At 42.1% G+C, this 15,944-nt stretch overlaps 2 protein-coding genes across 2 annotated transcripts in view; both read left to right on the forward strand.

The window, feature by feature from the left end:
- IPO11 (importin 11) overlaps positions 1 to 15,944 on the forward strand; it is a 565,426-nt gene that overhangs the window by 340,174 nt on the left and 209,308 nt on the right. The gene's annotated exons all lie outside the window — the stretch shown is intronic.
- On the forward strand, positions 10,873 to 15,822 carry LRRC70 (leucine rich repeat containing 70). Its single transcript, XM_040421327.1, has 2 exons — positions 10,873 to 10,963; positions 13,625 to 15,822. The coding sequence occupies exon 2, from the start codon at positions 13,632 to 13,634 to the stop codon at positions 15,501 to 15,503; it is 1,872 nt and encodes a 623-aa protein (XP_040277261.1). The 5' UTR covers positions 10,873 to 10,963; positions 13,625 to 13,631; the 3' UTR covers positions 15,504 to 15,822.

Below are 15,944 nucleotides of genomic sequence, written 5' to 3' on the forward strand. Positions count from 1 at the left end.
TGAGGGCCGACAATTTATTTGTTTGCTCTCTTTTCAGTCTGGCGCCATGCGAAATAAAAATGCCTCGGAGAACACATTTAGGGGCTTCCCATTTTAACGGCGGGGAGGTTGGATCAGTTTGGTGATGTATGCCGAAGTCTTTGATTGCCCTCTTGACGTCATCTAAGGGTACTTTCACACTTGCGTTGTTTGATTCCGGCAGGCAGTTCCCTTGATTCCGGCAGATCTGGCAAACTGTATGCAAACGCATGTCATTTTTTCTGACTGATCAGGCATTTTTCTGACTGATCAGGATCCTGATCAGTCTGAAAAATGCCTGATCAGCCAGAAAAATGCATTGCAATACCAGATCCGTTTTTCCGCTGTCATCAGGCAAAACGGATCCGGTATTTATTTTTTCTCATTTTTAAAGGTCTGCGCATGCGCAGACCGGAAGGACGGATCCGGCATTCTGGTATTTTGAATGCCGGATCTGGCACTAATACATTCCTATGGAAAAAAATTTAGGCAAGTCTTCAGTTTTTTTTTAGCCAGAGATAAAACCGTAGCATGCTACGGTTTTCTCTTTTGCCTGATCAGTCAAAATGACTGAACTGAAGACATCCTGATGCATCCTAAACGGATTACTCTCCATTCAGAATGCATGGGGATATGCCTGATCAGTTCTTTTCCAGTATAGAGCCCCTGTGATGGAACTCTATGCCAGAAAAGAAAAACGCTAATGTGAAAGTAGCCTAAACAAATAATATCATTGAGGAGGTTGTCATTTAATCGCCACGAAAAGGAGTGTGGGTGCGTATTGTGTGCAGTAAAGAGACCAAAAACCGGGGCATGGTCAGACCAAATGCGCGTATCTATTGAACATTTGGGGCCTGTGTCTAGGAGCTTCTGTGATACAAAAAGAAGGTCTAATCTTCCGTAGCTATTGTGAACTTGAGAGTGGAAACTATAGTCCCGGACACCTGGATGCAGTGTACGCCAGAGGTCAACCAGCCTGAGAGCCGATAGTTCGGCTTTAAATTTGCAAAGAGACACAGAGGAGACTGAAGACTAACCAGAGGAAGAATCTACAGCTGGGTCCATCACCATGTTGAAGTCCCATTCGAGAATGATTGAGGATCCCTCTGCAAATTTGGAAAGTCGTCTCAGGATTTTAAACCCAAATGATGTTTGGCCCTGGTTGGGAAAATAGACATTAGCCACCGTAATAACCGATTGATCAACCAAGAGTTTCAGAAAAAGGAATCTGCCATTAGGGTCAATATCGGAAAGATACAACAGAGTACCGGAAATTCTTGTGAAACGCCACAGACACACCTCTCGCCTTGCTAGCAGGATTGGGACTATGGAAGCATGACTGATAATACCTGTTATCACATTTCGGAATAGAAACCGCCTTAAAGTGGGTTTCTTGGAGCATAGCTATCATAACCCTTTTCTTATGTAGGCGGTATAGCACCTGACTCCTTTTCTCGGGTTTGTTAAAACCACGCACATTATAGGTACAAAATGATAGGGGTGCCATCATGAAATGTGTGTAAGGACCTAACTATTGCTAAGGAAGCTCCCACCTATAAGGACAGAGAATTCATACAAGGGGTAGGAAACACTAGGAGTGAAAGACAAACACACAGTAACGTAAGAAGGGAAAAATAAAAAGGAAGACACAGGGGTATAAAGAAGAGTCAACTAAGTCAACTCAATTATAACCTAAGTAGTGGCTTCAGTCACTATCAACATCTAATGTTGCCGTCCCTAAGTGGAGGAGGAGAGGACAAAGGCTCAGCAGCCACCTTACTAAACTCAACGGCAAGTAACAATTAACATTAGAATTAACAGGACAAAAAAGGCAGTGATAGAGAAATCGCATGTGATATCCATAAAAGGAGGACGTCAAAAGGAGGTTAAGCTCCATGAGATAATAGGACAGTGGCCTCTGCTGCAAAAGAGAGGATACACATATAAAATGGCATTAATATTCTGACGTCTGGGCCTTGAGAGCGTCTGGAGGGTCTCTTCTGCTTAGGTGGATTCTTCTGCCATTGGAAAGGATAGCCCCATCTGTATATAATGTTATTGGTCTTGAGTGCTTCTAGGAGTAGTTTCAAGGCTTTACGTGACATCAGAGTACGTCTCGCCAAATCTGGTAGAATTAGGATCTCATTATTCTCGAATAGAGTTGGTTCTGTATTCCTTCTTGCTTTCAGGATTGCTTCTTTATCTTTGTAGAAGTGTATCCTACAGATGACATCACGTCGACGGGATGGGTGCCCAGATTTAAGGCCCAAAGCCCTGTGTATTCGGTCGATTTCTATAGGATGCTCAGCTGATCTGGATATTAGAGAGCCAAAAAAGGAGACAGCCCATGGCTCTAAATCTTGTGGCAGGACGGATTCCGGAACTCCCCGTATACGGAGATTGTTTCTCTCATTACGATTTTCTATATTGTCCAAATGAGAGAGAATATCTTGTATTTGATCAGAATGTTCCACAAGCACTTGCTGATGGGAGTCAAGCGCTGCAAACACATGCTCTTGAGAGGTCTCCATGTCCTCAACCCTCTGTCCCACTTGTTTGATATCATGTTGTAAGGCCTCCATATCTTTCTTATGGGACGCCTCAAGGCGTAGAAATAAGGAGTCTATCTCCAATTTAGTAGGAAGAGACTTAAGATGCGCCTTCCAGTCCCAATCCCCCATCTTCTCCTGTGTGTCAGAGCTTTGCACTGCCCTGGGATAGTTATCTGCAGGGCCGCTGTGACAGGGAGAGGAGGTTTGCGCCGCAGCAGAGATGGCAGACATGGCGGGGGAGGATGAGACATGCGAGCGTGGACTGACTGCCCCTGCATAAGAAGAAGGAGAATCGCCGCTACCTGGAGTCATGGCACGCCGAGGTGTAAGTAAGTCCTGAGGGACAGGCGCGCGGCGTTGTGTGGGGAATACGGCTTCACTGTGTGCTGTTGCCATCTTGGGAAACTCGTCTTCCTCTTGCTGCTCACCAGAATGGCTGTGGTGGCCGAAATATCGGGAGATCGCTCCCGAGGATCGCTTCACCGGCGCAGGGGTTGACTAGGTCCTCCTTCTGCGCCTCTTCATGGGTTTAAGGTGTCCGGTGATGTCCTGTTTAATGAATATGTGCCGGAGTCTTTCAGGAGCTCTGTGGAAGCACGTTTTACAGCGCCATTGGCAAGCTCTGCCCCCCTAATTTGCTTTATTTTATGTCCTCCTGCCATCTGTACTGTAGCTGAGACAAATATTTGATGAGCTTTTGTTACAGAAGACTCTTTCTCTTATGTTTTGGCAAGAATGTATTCTTAAATTCAGGCATAATGTTCACATCGAGTAATGCATCTCGCTCTGTAATTTGCTGATTGATTCTCCGTGGGGCGCAGTCAATAAATACTTATGATGTTCTTGAGAATGTATTTCATACAACAATATCTTGAAGCAAATCAGCACAATGCCATCTTCATGAAACAAACGCAAAAAGAAAAGTATAGCAAATTAATATTTAACGTCCCATTAAAGGGAAAGCTCCATAAAACTAGGCGCAGTAGAGCTTGAAGTCAATAAGGGAGAGAATGCCAATGATTGTTATTGCTCCGTGCCTCTCTGTGATCTTTTTACTACAAAATCACAGTAAGATAAAGTCGTCACCATGATTTTGTAGCAAAAAGGTCACAGAAAGGCATGGAGCAATAACAATCATGTTAATGCTCGTTGTCTCTGCTGTCCGAAACAGGGCTTGGCTCTCTTTCACGCAGCAAATTACCCGCTTAGGATCCGCTCGTGGGAAAGAGCCCTAAGAGTGATATCAGTAATCTAATATATAAAGCTGAGTGTGTGTGTGTGTATGTCCGCTAAAGGAATCTGCACAGTCGCATTTACAATCACGAAATTTGGAACACAGGTACATCAGGTGTCCGGAAAGGTTTTATACTGGGTCTCGCCTCTCTCTAGGACTGTTCCTGAGATATTCCCAAAAAATGCATTAGCCAATTGAAGTCTGCAGGTCTTTCTCCTCATATCCCAACTGCCATACACACGGTCACATGACCCTCACCAGCCAATAGAAGCTTGCAGGCCCTTAGTCTCCAGATACACACAGTTTTACACCAGGTTTCCATAACAACCCAGCCATTTTTCTTTACTGCTGTAGGTCAGCTTTAAAGGGGCAGAGTGCTGTGCAGATCACAGTTAAGGGGGCAGGTAGGCCACCCTCAAAAGACGGACTTAAAAACTCCGCCCCCAGGTCCCTCTTAGTCACGCCCCGATCTGGTTAGACCACGCCCCTTCCCACTCCGCAGGTGACGGCAATTTAAGAAAGGAAGGTAAAAATCAACTTCTGTAAGCTGAAGGGGTGGGAGGGAGGGTGACTTTCTCCCTGCAGCTCACGCTCAGACTGCACAGTGCTGCTGTCTGAGAGTGAGCTGTTCAAAACAACATCCCTGTGTCCGTCCAGGCCCTGCGCCGGACGGAGGACAGAGAGTCTGAAAGCCAGACTGTCCGGCCTAAAACCAGACCTCTGGCCACCCTAGGGACAGGCTGCTGTTGAGGTCACAGTTAAGGGAACTGTCCGCTATGGAGATCAGTGTTAAGGAACAGATTGCTGTAGAGGCCACTGTTAAGGGGATGGGGTGTTGTGGAAATCACTGTTAAGGAGATGGGGTACTGTGGAGGTCACTAATAAAGGGGCAAACCGCTGTGGAGGTCACTGTTAAGGGGGTGCGATGCTGTGGAGGTCACTATTAAAGGGGCGGGTGCTGTGGAGGTCTCTTTTAAGGGGGCAGGGAACGGTAGAGGTCACAGTTAAGGGCACGGTCTGCTATGGAGGTCAGTGTTAAGGGGTGGGGTGCTGTAGAGATCACTGTTAAGGGGGCGGGTTGTTGTGGAGGTCACATTTTAAGAGAACGCAGGTCTGTGGAGGTTACTAATAAAGCTGCGGCTGCAGTGGAAGTCACTGTTAAATGGGAGGGCATTGTGGATGTTACTTTTAAGGGAGGAGGGGACTGTGGAGGCCACTATTAAAAGGGCAGCGGGGTACTGTGAGGTCTCTGTTAAGGGAGTAGGGTACAGTGGAGGTCACTGTTAAAGGGGCAGTTGCTGTGGAGGGCCGGGAATGGTGGAGGTCTCTGTTAAGGGAACTGTAACCTATGGTCATTGTTAAAGGGAGGGTGCTGTGTAGGTCACTGTCAACGGGGTGGGGTGCTGTGGAACACCCTGTTAAATGGGAAGGCTGCTGTGAAGGTCAAAGTTAAGAGGTGGGCTGCTGTGAAGGTCCCATTTTAAGGAGACTGGGCACTGTGGGGGGTAATCAGTGTTGAGCAGTGGGGGGCTGTGGAGGTCACTGTTAAGGGGGGGGAGTACTGTAGATGTAACTGTTATAGTGGATACTGTCGATATCTTTTAACAACACACACAAACATTAAATTAATTATACTCGGGCGAAGCCGGGTCCTTCTGCTAGTAACTTTATATTACTGATTTCACTAAATCTTTGCAAAGGAACTCCAAACCAGAAATGCTCTTTAAACTTGTGTCCCAGGCTAAATGTAAATCTGTCTGTAATAATAGAGATTTGCTTGCATTTCATCTCTCTTCTGCTTGATGGCTGTGACAGAGGGTCTCCTGGTACTGGTCCACTTTTAATTGCATTGTAAAATATGTAGCCATTGTAGACACATGACACATCCTTAGTGAGGACAAATAGGTAATATATAATTCAAGAAATAGCCCATGGTTATAAGTTATTGCCTTGAAATGCGGTTGTCTACTCCTAGACCTTTTGGACCAGTTATTGGGAACCTGGGAACCTGGGAACATTGGAGAATCCTCTGTTTCTCTGGTGGGCCACACTGTGCACATCTCATAAACAATGATTTTACCCTTCGACATATATTGAACAGCTTTATAGCAGAACAGATGTTTCTTTTTTCAGAAGTGTAGAATGGTTCTATAACCAGCAGACTTTTTATGTACATGGTACCGTGTGTGTCTGCACTACTACACTGCAGAATATGACATGTCCATTCTGTATGCAAATGTTTGATTTCATCCTGAATATGTCATAAGCCTTAAAGTGTACCTGAGTTTTCAAAATAAGTTTGAATAATGGCTGTGCTTCTTTGCACAATCATAACTGTGAACTTTTTGGGCTTCCTTAATGTCTCTTTGGGCAAAATTATTTCCTGTTTCAGCTGCACAGCTAGATGCATATCTCTGAGAAGCAAGGGTGTATCCCTTCTTTGTAATCTGCCAGCACTGTACTTCCTACTATGTTTTTTTTTTTGTCATCTCTGGTGCTCACAGAACTGTTAAAGAGGAGGAAATCACACTTACAGACACACATAAGGCTCCTAAATTCTTCAAAATCCGTGTAGAAGCAGTTCTTTTATCAGGCTCAGGATCTCTGCTAGCTCTGACACGCCCCCATTTCGTGTGAACCGTCTTGTGTGTCACTGCAACCGTCAGGGAAGTGCAAATTAGGTGGGAGTGAGAACCCTAGGGGCCAAGACTTTTTCAGGTGGATGCAGGGATAATTTTTAAATGAATTGATTTACAAATTTTTCTAGTTACACTATTCTATATAAAATTAAATAAAATTGTGTGAAAGTACAGTGACTCTGAACTTTGAAAAATCCCTCCTTTGGTGCTATAACAGCTTCCTTTTTTTTCTGTGAAGGATTTCCACTATATTTTGGAAATGACCATGTGGCTTTTTGTCACACTGTGGCTGAATGGCTTTCAGTCAACATTTTACTTAAAGCGACCCGTCAGTTAAAAAAATAAATGCATATATATTCACATAAACTAGGGAATGAATAGAACACTTGCATGGTGGCCTCCTTATCATCTTTTTAGCATAGATCTGCTAATTTCTGGGCTCCTCTTCTGTCATACAAGATGGCCGCAGACTATCCAATGCGCACTGTGTAGAGCGAGACACTTGATATTTTTGTAGCCCTGCTCTTGAATTGGCCAGCACTGTGCATGTGAACGGTGCTGGCTAATCCAAGGACAGCAAGATATGTCTTGGGCTTCCAAATGCACATTATGCAACCGACAGTCTGAGAAACGATGTGGCTATCTTGGATGGCAGAAAAGGAGTCCAGGAATGGATGGATCTGCAACCAAAAAGATGAGAAGGAGGTCACTAGTTAAGTGTTTTGGTCCTTCCCCAGTTAAATGTTCTTGAACCAGAAGGTTGTTTTTTAATCTCAGATCCATTTTTTTTATTAAGCTTGTTCAGAAGGGTATTATCATGCTGAAAGTTGAGAGAATCTTCCCCAGTGGTTGACACAAAATCCCCCTCGACTGGAAATAAAGGGTTCAATCTGGATGATTACTTCTCCAGCTAATTTTATCGTTGGTAGTAAGCCTTCAAGTGTTTTCTTCGCATCTTCCAAACCCAGGTTTATTCCTTAGATAAAATGTGGGGGATTGAGTCAGCACAACCTGTATGTAGGTGCACATCACTATGGCGAAATACATATACAAACGGAAAATACAAATGTGATAGCACTCTGCATCCAGCATTCTGCCCTGCCTCCATGCTGGATGAGGCATTGGTGTACATTTTGGCCAAAGCGTAATAAGCCACTCACCACGTCAAGGTCGCCTCTATTGAGTGGTCCCTAACACTAATTCCTACACCAATGCCTCATCCAGCATGGAGGCAGGGCAGAATGCTGGATGCAGAGTGCTATCACATTTGTATTTTCCGTTTGTATATGTATTTCGCCATAGTGATGTGCACCTACATACAGGTTGTGCTGACTCAATCCCCCACATTTTTTTCTTTGTAGTATATATTGGAGGCGTGGCGATCTCCTTTGAGTCAAGCACACCTGACCAGTCAATCTGTCCTGGAGGCTGGTTTTAAAGTCAGTATAAAACTGAGTCTGCTTATATAGAACCTACCAGTAGCCATTTGGCTCCAGGAGAAGTATATGGTGGGCTCAGCGTGCATGTTGGTACTTGCATCCCTGGATCCGATGAAAGCTGTAATGGCACCGGACGGGGTTAAAAGCAGAGTGTGCTTGGCGTGCATGCTGACCTGCATTCCCTGGATTTTGTGTGGCTGTCATGGCCCATAAACAGGTAGGAACTAGTGTTAGGGACCACTCAATAGAGGCGACCTTGACGTGGTGAGTGGCTTATTACGCTTTGGCCAAAATGTACACCAATGCCTTATTTTTTATATATGCTGATAAATATTTAATCACTTCAGAGGATCTGTTTCCACCACCCTAGACCATAGTGCTATGGTTTAGACACCACTTCAGCTAATGTTTGACATTGTACTTATTGATTTGCAGTTAAAAAGCAATCTAAAGATATTGTAGGGCTGCATGTTGGAGTTTATGGATCTGTTTAATGTAGATAAATTTATAGACCCTATAACATATTAACATACTTTTGTATGTGTCCACACAGTCACAAAGGTCATTCATGGTATCTGTAGACAGATGGTTGAGGAATCCATCCTCCATCTTGGATCCGAATGTTTACTTTTAGTGGGAACTTGGCAGGTTTACAAAACCAATTTTCAACCTTATTATTCTGGTATCACCTTTTACACACACACACACACACACACACACACACACACACACACAGTGGCCTATGCATCTTTGGGGCTGATACCAGATATTTGGTAGGTCACTGTATAATAGGGACATAAAAGACTTGTTGGGACTTGTGCAGTTTTTCTTATATGAAGTAAATGGTTTCTGTTTTACTAATTAAAAGGGTTGTGCAGATCCTTTGGTGTAATAAAAAGTCATGCATATTTTTTTTTTTGTTAAAGCAATCAACCGGTTCAAGAAAAAAAATTATCTGGGGAAGAAACAGAAAGCTTACATGGTGCCCTGCTTTTCATCTTTTTAGTTGCAGATCCATTCATTCCCAGACTTCTCTTCTGTAATGGCCACACCGCTTCTCAGACTACCTAATGCACACTGAGCATCATTAGCCCAAGGCACTTGTCCAACCCTGCTCTTGGAAGCCATGTTCATATTAGCAGTGCTGGCCAATCCAGGGGGAGCAGGAAGTCTTGGGCTATCAAATGCATAGTATGCCCCAGTGGATGGCAGGAGAGGAGCCCAGGAACTGGCAGATCTTCAGCTGAAAAGATGAAAAAGAGGGCACTATGTAAGTGTTCAATTTGTTCCCCTATTTGTTTTTCTTTTCTTGAACAGGAGGGTCTCATTAACTCCTTCCCAACCTTTGCCATACATGTACAGCGGACGGTGAATCTTTAAACATGGTGACCACTGGGTTTCTGTGGTTTAAAACAGTAGCAATAATGCCAATCACAGAACTTAACCTGTCAGATGCCATGGTCAATTGTAACCACAGCGTCTGAGAGGCTTTTCCCTGGGATCGCTGCGCTCCTGAGACCCGAACAGCTCCCCTGCACTGAGATCTGGGGGCCTGTTTGTTGGTTGTGGCAGCCTCAAACCTTTTTTAAAGGCTGCAAGGCTACCAGAGGGAAAGCAATCCAGGGCTCCATAGGAACCTAATGAAACTCCTATAGGCTAAAATGGAAATGCAGTCTATAGGACAAGCGATCTAACGATCCCATGTTCAAGTCCCCTAGGAGGGCCTAAAGTGAGTTTAAAAAAAAGTTTAAAAAAATTACCCCCATAATAAAAATTAAGATCATTTGTTTGACATCCTAAACACCCATACTATTAAAATCGAAATGTATTTATGTCGTACAGTGAACACCATAGCGGGAAAAAAAAAAAAAAGCCTGATTCTCTGTTTTTTGGGGGTTTTTTTTATTCACACTGCCCCCCAACCCTGAAAAAAAAAAATGAATAAAAAGTGATCAAAAAGTCATAAAAATCTCTAAATGTTATCAATAAAAAGCAACTTTGTAGACCTAACTATTAAAAAAAAAAAGAATATGGTGATGCAGAGAAAAAATATTTTTTGGAAAAATATTAAAACACAAGAAAAACTATATAAATGTGGTATTGCTGTAATTGTACTGACACGAAGAATATAAGCAACAGGTCAGTTTTAATGCATAGGGAATACTGTAAAAACGAAACCCATAAAACAATGGCAGAATCCATTTTTTTTCCAATGCCAGCTTCCTATTACTTTATGTGCAATATTAAGTACAATTAGAAAGTGTAACACACAAAAATCAAGCCGTTATATGGCTGTGTGAAAGGAAAAATAACAAAGTTATGGCTTTGTGAATAAAAAACGAAAATTAAAAACGGAAAATCATAGGGTTTTGAAAGGGTTGATTATGGCCCTTTGGTTACCCTTTCTGCTTACATCTTCTTAAGCAGGATACTGAATTTCCTTAAAGAGACCAGTTCTATATGGAGACTTGCTGGAAGTACTCCATGGTATGGACACTTATTGGCAATGTTCCATGGGAAATTAATATGCAAAGAGGTAACTCAAGGAAGAGAACCATCTTGCCTGCCCCACCTCTTGGAAATGGCCCTCTATGAGTTAAAATTCTTTGCAACAAGCCTTGGGATTTGAGCAGGGTATATAGCCAAGCCAAATATCCATCTGTAGACAGCTTTTTCGGGGTCCTTGCCCCTCATTAGTATGGAGTAGGATTCTGGCTGGTTCGGTGCGATGCCTTGAATGCGCTGAACCTCCTTAAATAGACAAGTCCTATATGGAGACAACAATATACTTCACTGCCTATGAGTGACCACTGTATCTGACAATAATGTTAGAGATTTGTTACTTGAGCTACAAGTTTTTTTTTTGGACAATAGTTCACTTGCAAGGATGGAATGACTTCCTGCGTACGGTTTCCTGAATCCATAGCAACGCCGTATCCTGTCAGGCCTGTGCGAACCAATAGGGAGGAAAGCATTTCCTGTTCATTCTTAAAAAAAAAAATCCCGAGTGACACACTAGTATTATGCCTTCACAAATCATGAAACTGCAAGATTATTTCTAAAATGAACAACATTTTTGGGGTAAGAAAATGAATTTTATTGCTGTATTTCTGTGTATTTAGTATGGAAAGAAATCTGTAGCTGTCCTGCCAAATGTGTAATACGTTTTCCTGTGTCATTGTGTGCTGCATGGCAGAGCTAGACTTATGTTTTCACTAAACGTAGCTCTCACATTTTAATGTGGTGGAACCCTTTTTAAATATATCTTCATAGGTTGTAAATGCTATTTTTTATGCTCTAGTTATTAATCTTCTGCAATATACATTGTAGTGTACTTTATAGCACACAGAATTATATATATGGAGCAACAAACATCTATGAATGGTGTGTGGTTACAAAATGAAAGAGGTGATAGAGAGATAGTTAGATATGAGAGATAGATATTAGATAAGATATGAGATAACTAGGTAGGGTTGCATATGTTGGCACACAACATTTTTAAACAAAAATTAGCAGTTTTGAAACATGGAGAGGAAAGAACCTATAAAAGCTCACTGCGGGGGGCGGGGGTTGCTTCAAAACTAGTCGTATCTTTAGACATAAGTGTTAATTTAAATGTGAGCCAAATTTATCAATGGCCAACATACACTCCTCAACATTGAAATTGCAACACCAAGAAGGAAAACTTGTGGAATTATGTAAAACTTGTTGAAATTGCAACACCAAGAAGGAAATACTAGGATCGATAGACATGTTAATGACATGCAAATGATGAAAAATGGAAACAAAATATTCAAAACATGTCAATTTATTCAGCATTGAGTATGAACGCAGAAATACATGCACTTACACGCCTAGGCATGGTATCAATGGGGTTATTAATGGTTGTCTGAGGAATGTTCTGCCACACTGGATTCTCTTGAACACATAACTCATCAAGATCTGCTGCTGGCTGCTCCCTTGGCAATTGCCAGCCAATGACTTACCAGATGTGCTTGATGGGAGTCCTAGCAGGTCTAGGCCATACAGGCTGCTCACAGTAGCACAAGCAACATGCAGCCTGGCATTGTCCTGTTAATAAATCGCTCCTGGGACACTTTCCACCAGCAAATCAATGTGATGCTGAGCTATTTGTGTACGACTAGAGGAGTCTGGCTACTGTACGTTATGACACCCTACACCATAACTCCAAGAGTTGAAGCGGTGTTATGTTTCCTTGTGAATAGCTCTATATAGTGTTGCCCTAATGCTGTCCAGACCAATCTCTGGCTATCCTTGTGTCTGAGACCAAAATGGAACTCATCTCTGAAGAGGATAGACCTCCATTTAGGCCTTCATTGTCGTCTTGTTGTGCACCCGGATATCTTTTGAGAGTGGTGCCTTAAAGTCAGTAGAACACCTGCAGCTGAACATCTGGCTCGTAGCCTAATGTCATGTAAACGCCTTCTGATGGTTTGTGTAGACACTGTTTGCCGCCCTGGGCTTGGGATGTAACATCCAATTTCACTTGCAGTAGAGAATGGATATCTATGCACCATTCTTCTAATCAGATGATCCATCCGTGCAGAGGTTCACCTCTCTGCATCTCTTGCCATTATTCCAGTTCATCGCCGTTCTTCCCACCACTGAGAAACACAACATTGAACAGTGCTGACAGGCAGCAATCTGCAGGAGTGATGAACCAAGGTCTCTCAGTTCAAGGATTTTATCCCTCTCCATTTGCAACAAATGACAATAACTGGCACGTTGACGACCAGGAGGCATCCCTCAATCATCCCACACAATTTGAGATTTCATGTGGCTAAAAATCTTTCCATTCAATACCACAGATTGGAGCTAGGCGCTTGAAAATTTGATCATCTGCAGATCTTAGCGACACCTGCTACTTCTTTGATTTGTATAACCTTACAGCTTTTCCTTCTTGGTGTTTCTGTTTCAATATTGAGGAGTGTATTATGCAAAAAACTGACTTAAAAAAATCCTGCTCTTGATAAATCATTTTATCTATGTGTCTACTCTATCTGGATGTTCTTTCTTTCTATTTTTTCTTTCTTTCTCTTTTTCTTTCTTTCTTCCTCTTTTTCTTTCTTTCTTACTCTTTCCCTTTCTTTTTCTCTCTTTTCCTTTGTCTCTTTCTTTACCTCCTTCCTTTCTCTGTCTACAATATATATCTGTTGTCTATCTGTCATAAATAGAAATATCCATATATATATATATATATAGGGCTACATACATATAGAATTACATTGGTAAAAATAATGTAGCAGACCTGAGATGTTCATTGCAGCTGAGCTTGTTATTGAACACAGTTTGTAGTATCACGTCACACAGACAGGAGAAATATTTTCTATGCATGCATTTCTCTATGTAAATGTATGACTTCATTGTTGCTGCTTTCCCTACATTAGCTATTTCGCATAGTATTATGCTCTATGCCTTTTCATGAAGGCATTTTCAGAATGTGGAGCTCATTGTACCTTATGTACACCATATTGGAATGGATCACTTAGCGTATATTTTTTTTCTATTAATACTCCCGCATATCCAAGACATGTCCTCTGCCAGTATTTCATTAAACACTTGAATATTCTGCCACCGCTTGATAAGTTATACTGCTTGTTATCTGACTTATTTTCTAAAGCAGCAGAGCATGAAACTTTGTTTTGTTTCAGTAAATTACGGACCTTGTTCAGCCAAATGTATTCTTAATTTCTGACTGTTTGTTTTCATTTTGCTTGCCAGAACAATTATGAGCAGCAAACAAGGGGACGTGCACAGATGTGAGCGCTTTCTCACCCCACTCCACATTTGCCTGTGTGGCTATGTCTTTATGTTGCTTCTGCAGGAAAGGATCCTTTGCTGCCCCACCATTTGCCACATCTGTTTGGAAAAGCAGGTTAATTGCCAAAGTTTAGGTCTAAGCACTATACCGAGGAGCTTTCCAAAAACAACCACTCTCATATATTTGAGTGGCAATAATATAACAAATATAAGCCCCAATGAGCTGACAGATCTGAAGCACCTAGCTGTGCTTTTCTTGGACAATTCAAAAATTTCATACATACATCCAAAAGCATTTTCCTCCTTGAAGAAACTGTACTCACTGTACCTAAATGATAATTACATCCAACGTTTAGATACATCGATATTTGATGGACTTCTCAACCTTCATTATTTGTACCTTCAACAAAATCAGATTGATCTCCTTCCTCAAGGGTTGTTTGGCCACCTGAAATCTGTCCGAAATTTATACCTCCAGAAGAATAGAATTGGCATCCTTGGCAGCGATCTCTTTTTTGGAATGTTTAACCTTCATACTCTAAACTTAGCCAACAACAATATCTCACGGATATCTGACTCCGCATTGCGTCACCTAGAAAACCTCGAAAATCTATACCTTGAAGGTAACCGTTTAATGCAAGTCCCATCCAATGCTCTGGGATTACTCAAAGGTCTCAAAAGACTTTCCTTGTCAAATAACCAGATTGGATCTATACACAATTTTGCATTCTTAGGACTTAACTCTTTGCAGTACTTGTTGTTAGAGAATGCAAATCTTCAGGCATTCAGCGACCAGTCTTTTAATGGCCTGAGTAATCTCAAACAGTTGATCCTGAGCCGGAATGAGATACGTACCCTTGATTCAAAGACTTTTACTAGCCTCCATCAATTAGTTTACCTACAGTTGGACAGGAATGGCATAGTGGCTATATCAGATGACACCTTTGAAGAAATGGGTCCGTCACTAAAAGTTCTCAACCTTGCATTTAATAACTTGACTTCTCTGCAGCCTCGAGTGCTTCAACCTCTTGTCTCGCTAAGTCATCTCCAGGCGAGTTATAATCCGTGGCACTGTGGATGCAATTTGTTGCCACTGAGAAGCTTCCTCCTTTCTTCATCTTCTAGATTCAGTTTGCATTGTCAGAGTCCACCACAGCTCCAGAACCGGCCACTGGGCAATGTGAAATTGACCGAATTTAGAAATTGTATGGACAATACAACAAATGTATCACCCACGTTGTCTCGTATATTACCAACAAGTACAGAAATGATGCACGGCCACATGAAAACCATCACTTTCAAACCTCTACTAAGCTCTATGAGCACCCATAGAACATTCTTTGCTCAATCAACATCTATGGAGTCCATTAACATTGCACGTAGCAGTCCAGGTCGGAATACTAACATTTCATTGTATGAGAAGATAGCCTTTCATTTTCCACCTGTGAACCTAACCAGTAACGGTGTGAGCCCCACACCCCCAGACATTGTTACTGTGTCCCTTAAACCTGTTGTCATATGCGAGCCAACAGCAGAAGACCTTCACCAGTCTTTCTACATTTTGCTTTCATTTTTCATACTGTCTTGTATTGTCATTTTCTTTTTAGTATATCAAATTATTCAGCTAAAAAGGAAACTTAGGACTCCAGAACACCAAGGTGACAGCGTGCTGGAATATTACAGCTGCTATCAGACTGGCAGGTACCAGACAACAGATCCCATACACTTCCCACCGCAGAACCCCTTGCCAACTCCTGATATTGACTTAATAAGACCGTTGAAGCGCTCTCCATCAGATTCTCAGACCCAGGTCATCTTGTTTGAGCATTCTGCTCTCTAACTGATTCCACTGGGCAGCAGGAAGATTTACTGCAGAAGGGTCTTTTGTCAATGCTTTTTCAGTGTTCATTGGATGTGTACGTTAGGATGTTTCCACCATGTATATCTGTATGTCACTATATAGCCATACATAGTCTGTCACCCATAAGGGCCCATTGTAAATAAAAATAAAAACATACATGTAAAATCCAGCTGACAACTGTGCATGGATAATCCGTTAGGAAACTTCTCTGATTAAGGGCTCATGCACACTTCCGTATTTTGTTTCCATGTCTGTTCCGTTTTTTGTCTATGGGGCCGCAAAAAAACGGAAATGACTTTGTGTGTATTCAGTTTCCGTTCTTTCTATTATTGTCCGCAATATGGACTAGGGATCGACCGATTATCGGCTTTATAAAAAAATATTAAGTATAAATGAAAAAGAAAGATTTACAAAAAAATA

Source organism: Bufo bufo, chromosome 2 (genome assembly GCF_905171765.1).
Source record: "Bufo bufo chromosome 2, aBufBuf1.1, whole genome shotgun sequence".
Lineage (NCBI taxonomy): Eukaryota > Metazoa > Chordata > Amphibia > Anura > Bufonidae > Bufo > Bufo bufo.

Coding starts and splice junctions, on each gene's coding strand:
- LRRC70 (XM_040421327.1), top strand. CDS start 13,632: ATGAGCAGCAAACAAGGGGACGTGCACAGATGTGAGCGCTTTCTCACC.